This window comes from Haliotis cracherodii, unplaced genomic scaffold, assembly GCF_022045235.1.
Source record: "Haliotis cracherodii isolate W230 unplaced genomic scaffold, xgHalCrac1.p SCAF_3, whole genome shotgun sequence".
NCBI lineage: Eukaryota > Metazoa > Mollusca > Gastropoda > Lepetellida > Haliotidae > Haliotis > Haliotis cracherodii.
Genome location: NW_027266286.1, coordinates 58,021,920 through 58,028,611, shown reverse-complemented (window position 1 = coordinate 58,028,611; position 6,692 = coordinate 58,021,920). Strand labels below are relative to the sequence as shown.

Here is a 6,692-nt window from a genome sequence, read left to right as displayed (position 1 = left end):
GATGTCCTCAGATCTTTGTTTAGCGGTAGCGAGAACTAAGATCTGATTTAAATGAGATTGAACTTTATCCTGTCCGAATTCCCTCGAACATCTAGTTGACAAATTTAAATTCGATGCTACGGATTAGCATTTAAACTAACATGAGTAATTAGACCATCATGATACTGTAACCGGGGTTTGTGATGGCAATAAGAAGGTCCAACACAGGCTACGGGTGTGAGTCTTTCTTGCCTTAGTAGAAAATAATGACACCCCTGTGGGTGACACTGGGGTGTTTGTCCTCTCCAGGCAGCCGCCTTGCGTGGTAGCTATGTAGCTATCAGCACACTCCTTAATAATCGAATTATTTATCCCAGATCTGTCCAAGTCCAAATTGTTGACTGACTTCTGAATTGGTATAGTGTCAAGTGCAAGATGGATGAAAAGTGCACTGTTTGAACAAGCCAATGAAAACAAGGCTTGGGTTAGAACAAAGAGAAGAAACAATGACACAAACATGGATCAACCAACATCTACATTATAAGTAAACTAATCCAGAAGCCCATAATAGATATTGAATTAAGAACCTACTTTCCTAACAACTTAAAATAATATTACAAACCTAAAGGACCTCAAATAGATAAAACATATGTACAACAAAACTATATGTTAACACTTGTGTCTGCCACAATAAGATGCATTGCTTGAACTTTAAAGCCATGTCCTATATACAATGTAGACCCGAGCGATTTTTCTGCTTCAGCCTGTGGGTAAGTACAAACGCACAGGGAAATAAGCATTCAAGGTACATAACCAGTAAAAATACAAGGGAGCGGTCCCTTAATCTGGACCTCGTCAAATATCCATATCAATAATCGATCGATGAATTGGTTTCTTAAAACGAGTCCGATTAAACACATGATGCCGTTGACAATCACTCAAAACCTATGGTATTGTGCATGTATTATTTACCGCTATGCTTTTAAATGATACCGTTCAGTACATAATATTGTTCCGTGTTCTTGACCATTTATATAACTAGAAAAAAAACTTGGCAAGAAATATTTTCCACTAGTTGTTTTACATATTTCGGTCAAAGCATAGATGTAAATTAGCAGCTTAAGGCTGAAACGTTCTCTGCGTGTAATTAGGCTGCTTGCTTTATATACCTGATGATCCATGAGTCACAGACAAGCAACGAGCGCGCATATAAGAAATCTACTACCAAGAGCCACAATTTACAGGGCAGAGTAGGAATGAATGGACGTTCAATTATGCTTGAGTGGAACTAATGCGTCTAATGTGCGGCGATTTTAAGCCTGAAATTAACTAGGCTTTCAATGCTTCTAGACGCGCTCACCAATTCATCAATGTTAATGAATTTTACTTCAGTGTTACGTCCACTCGTGTTTGTAGTGTGATGTATCAAGACAAATCCATGACGATGCTTTTTCTATTAGAAATAGATTGTTGGCAGACTATTGGCAGCTGATGTTTCCGCCTGTCCTATGGCGCTGTCCAATACCTAAAGATGTCATGACTCTGACCATGGCAACAATACCCTACGTCTGGGTATATAAGTACCATACCTGTACATATGCATGCAGTCTCTGGCAGCTTGGGATGGCGGTTCCTGCAGCTTATATTTGTTGCTTTACTTTATTGCTCGGTGCAGGAGGGGTCCGGGCCGGGCAAGCACTGACAACCTCGGACTATGGTGCCCAGGGAGGATTAAACACATCAAGTACGGATACAGACTCTGGTTCCAGGTCAGTGAATTGTACTGTAGATCCAGATGTACTTGGGGGCAATATTGACTCGATGATGTGTGACACTGTTGATATACATCCCGACTTCAACGACACCGACGGTGGGACCACTGGGTCGTGCCATGAGGGGACAAAGAATAAGTGTGAGGAACCAAAACCGCAACGTATTTCCCTCATCTCTCAAGGAATACTCTCCAAGGAACAATATCAGCGAGGAGCAAAAGTCTGTCTTTACCTCTTCTACCCTCTATTTACTAGTGCAGTTCTCCTCAACACCTTCAACTTAATGGTGTACACCGACCCCGCCATGAGGAGTCCCACAAGCACCTACTTGATTGCTCTCGCCACTGACGAACTCCTCTTCGCTGTATTGTCTACTGTTAGGCACATCCTCAGGCAAGTGTATGGCATTGACGCAGTCAAGAAACAAGTCTATCTCTATTTTGCTATGTTTGGATCCAGTTTTTTTTTGGCGAGTCTCCGTGTCCTGATGTACTGTATGACTGTTCTCGTGTCCATGGAACGCTTCCTAGCAGTCGCCTTCCCATTGAAGTCCAGGAACTTTCGCCTGATCAAATCGCCAATTATCTTCATAATATCTGTGACGATTATTTGTTTATCTTGTCATTTACCGGGGTCATTCAAATACGATGTCGTTCCCAAACCCAACTCGACAGATTATACCATCAAGCCATCGGCGATGTACATAAATAACAGAGAGCTCTTTGCTGGCCTTACAATGACCAACACGATCCTCTACACTTACATCGTCCTCGCCTGCGGACTCATCATGAACCTGTGCGTCCTCCTGGCTCTCAGGATGCACAGCAGGAACAGACAGAAGATGAACACGACAGTTGACGCAGAGAAAGCGGAAAAGCGAGAGAGGCAGACGACAATAACCATCCTGACGTCGACATTCCTCTTCACATTTCTGGCACTTCCTCTGGCGACAGATACGATGGTCGTGGCCTTCGTGGCTGACTATCAGGTGAATCAAAGAGAACATTACGTCAACATGCTGATGAAAGAGGTCAACAATGTTCTGATCATGTTCAGTCTGTCCACCGACTTCGTGTTCTACATTGCATTGAGCAGGGCCTACCGACGAACCTTCTTCAGACGACTTCCTTTCATGGCGACGATCTGCAGACGACAGAAGTACAAGGGAGGTTCTTCTTACCCGGAGTCTCAGACAACGATGTCAACCATATCTAAGAGTGCGTGAGCATAATGCAAGTGAATACGTGTGTATCAAGTTATACCATTTGGTGTAGTACTAGATTTTATGCTAGTACCTCTATACAGTTTGGCAAAATTCCATCATGTGCTTGTACCTATATTAGCAAACAACAATTAATAAGCCACTTGCTACGACATATGCCAATGCATGCCAAGGTGAGAGGACCGTCTTAAATTGTCAGGCTAAATGCTCAGGATATTGATGTAGCCGGAGTCTTCAAATGGCCATTCATAATTGTGGAAGTCGTTTAATACATGTTAAAATGTGAATGTCAATTCAACTGTTAAACTGTGAATAACATATGACATATTTTATTACTACCATGAATAAGCAGATTGGTGGCGTTGTGAAGAGTCTGGTTCCAGGTGACGTGGCTTAAGTGATTACATCTCGTGGAACCACAGTCGTTGCTCTGTTTCGCCCATACTCTCTTATTTATATGCCTAAGTCATACAGCTGCAATATTGCTGTCTTCGGCATCACTGAATAATCAAACAATGTATTTGCTCGATGTATATTCGTATATTCTCGCCACTATGTTTAATAGTATTGTTATTTTTATTGAAAATAGTACGTGATGTACTACCTACTAATATCCTAAATGATAATGTTGTATTCGATAAATTGTCCATGATCTGCATATGTTCTGTTATGTTCGTATGAAAAAGGTGTCCAGCAACTGTATGTGTTGACAGGAGATCAGACGCTGGTTCTGAAGTAAGATGAGGCAGTTTGTCTACTGTTTCCTGTTGATTCCCAAGTTGAAACGCGAAGGTTAACGAAGTAATCAGTACGTAGAGTACGTAAAAAAAAAGATCAGTAAATAATAAATTGCATCGAAACACAAAGTATTGAGTTTACAATGTTCAGAATTTGTCACATCCGAATGTCAATGGCTCCGTTCCTGAATCGGTGAAACAGTTTGAAGCAGGCATAAAAATGCCACTTTCTGTTGGTATCTCGTCCGCACTGTCCAAGTAGATGAGGTTAGATCATAGATGGCGCTCAATCGTCCTTGTTATTAATACTTAAATTATTGATACAAAATTCTTTGGAATAGGCCCATCGATACAACCTCAGAACTACCTAAGCCAACAATCCTGATCTTGTCCTTTTTAATAGATCCAATGAAATCAATTTTATCATTGAGTTTTTTATCCCTTTGGACACTAATGGGATTGACAAGATTATCTACATGGAGCAGAAAGGAACCAGAAAGGGATATTGGGGTTGAAAGGGTCAATTGTTAGTTAAAAAAAATGATCCTTGAAGAGGCTAAAATTTACCGCCGTCGGTAACCTCTCATTGGTAGAAAAACTACAGAAAAGCTTATGATTTTGTACCACACGAATGGATTTTGAAGTCATGGGAATGGATTGACCTACCCGAGCGACTACTCGTTTTACTCAGGTCTTTAAGGAATTACTGGTCAAATCAACTTGAGGTGTATTGGCAGGGGCAGGTGGTGACTTCGAAAGCCATTTCTATTAGAAGGGGAATATTTCAGGGCGATTCTTTTAGTCCTTTGCATTTCTGTTTGTCACTTAATCCTTCAAGGTCTTTACTTAGCAAAGAGGAAGGTTATCATCCTGGACCTCCTCAGCACAGATCCCCAACTCCCCCTACTCACCTCCTTCACATGGATTACTTGAACGTATTGCCAATGGAGGATAAACAAACCGTTTCTCATTGTTGAATCCTTTTCTAATGATATTGGCATGTCCTTTGGACTCGACAAATGCAACATTCGTGATTTGGAACGTGGCAAGGTAGGGGAGGGAGGATTTGTCAGTTTACTTGGGGGAGGAGTTATTGGCCATCTCGTGGAAGGTCGGGCCTATTCGTGCTAAGGGATGCAGGTTGGAGACAAACACCAGAATGCCAATATCAAGAAAAGGCTTCGGGCAGAGTACAAATGTAGACTTAAGAACATTTGAGTTCAGAGCTGAGCGCTTGCAATGAAGTTCGAATAGAACCACAAATTCTTTTGCTATTCCCACCCTTTCGTATTCTTTTGGTGTTGTTGATTGGACAAAACAAGAAATTCAGGATACTGACATCCCCACACAAAGGATCATGGCAGACAATAGATCCCATCACCCTCGCTCTTCCCTCAATCGCTTATATTTACCAGTTATGATGGTAGGGTATGGTTTGATTAATGTGGAGGCTTTTCATGATAAAATTGTTTTTCTGCACTTTTGCACACATTTATTTGTCTGATGATGTCTGATGTGTAATTGTGTGGGTTGTCCTTGGTCCCGTCCCCCACTGGTTTATCTGGTCCAGTTGTTGTGTTGTTACATATAGGATTAAAACAAAGGCTGATGAGCCATGAGAATACATTTGTTTAATTATTAGAATGATTTTGTGTTTAGATGTTGTGCGCTAGAAGCTATTTGTGTATTTTGGTACAGGAGAGAGGTGTTGGAAACTTCAAGCTGAAGCCATTAGAGCTCCATTCAAAGCTATTATTAATCCACACAAAAATAAAACCAGATCCGACCAGTGGTAACTGGGCATGGAGTGTCCAATTAACCAGCACTACATTAACCTGACCTTTCTACATAAGATAACTATTTCGGTGACTTGGCATTTCTATCCTTATTGATCAAAATCGATAGTTATTACATTTTATATAAGGTGTAACACAAAGATTACCACCACATTTTTTCCGACTCTGTTGTATCTTTGTTTCCCTTGTGTGGTCAAGGGTAATCTAGAATATTCTGGAATGTTCTGGTACAGCTGGGCTAGTCAAGCATTGTATAGATGTTTCTGGAAGATATTTAGGGCAAAGGCGTGTCCATATCATCTCATATTTCATCTCACATTACATCAAGGCCAGATTTTGTGTAAAGATCAACTTTCACCCTGAATATCCAGCCTAAGCCTATTTTAGAAGCTTGACCACTGTTGCTGCTAGGTGAATGGTTTTATATTTTATACTCCTTTTGTAATTGTACTGCAATTGAATTTTGAATTACCACTCTATTGTGTACTGCCATTGTATTTACTTTGCAGTAGTTTATATTGATTTGTAAACCTAGTTTATTCCATGATACAATTATTAACTGTATACCATTTCCTTGTTGTTTGTTGGTTTCACACTGAATTATTTTACCTATTGATTTGTGGGTTGACTCGTAGTACACTTCAATTGTTTGGATGCATTAAGTACAATACTTTCTTAAACGCAGCAACCAAATACACTACCTGGCAACATGTTCATGCAAGCATCAAAGTTACTAGGGATCCACTGTTGATGATAATGGATTTCGGTAACATGGCATTTCCATCCTTATTGATCAAAATAGATAGTTATTACATTTTATATAAGGTGTAACACAAAGATTACCACCACATTTTTTCCGGCTCTGTTGTATCTTTGTTTCCCTTGTGTGGTCAAGGGTAATCTAGAATATTCTGGAATGTTCTGGTACAGCTGGGCTAGTCAAGCATTGTATAGATGTTTCTGGAAGATATTTAGGGCAAAGGCGTGTCCATATCATCTCATATCTCATCTCACATTACATCAAGGCCAGATTTTGTGTAAAGATCAACTTTCACCCTGAATATCCAGCCTAAGCCTATTTTAGAAGCTTGACCACTGTTGCTGCTAGGTGAATGGTTTTATATTTTATACTCCTTTTGTAATTGTACTGCAATTGAATTTTGAATTACCACTCTATTGTGTACTG

The 6,692-nt window shown here is 40.3% G+C and overlaps 1 protein-coding gene across 1 annotated transcript; it reads left to right on the top strand.

Annotated features, from left to right (window-relative positions):
* The first annotated feature begins 1,803 nt into the window (after positions 1–1,803).
* LOC139475568 (lysophosphatidic acid receptor 6-like) lies at positions 1,804–2,976 on the top strand. Its single transcript, XM_071258758.1, has one exon. It carries the CDS (start codon positions 1,804–1,806, stop codon positions 2,974–2,976), a length of 1,173 nt encoding a protein of 390 aa, XP_071114859.1.
* The last annotated feature ends 3,716 nt before the right edge of the window (positions 2,977–6,692 follow it).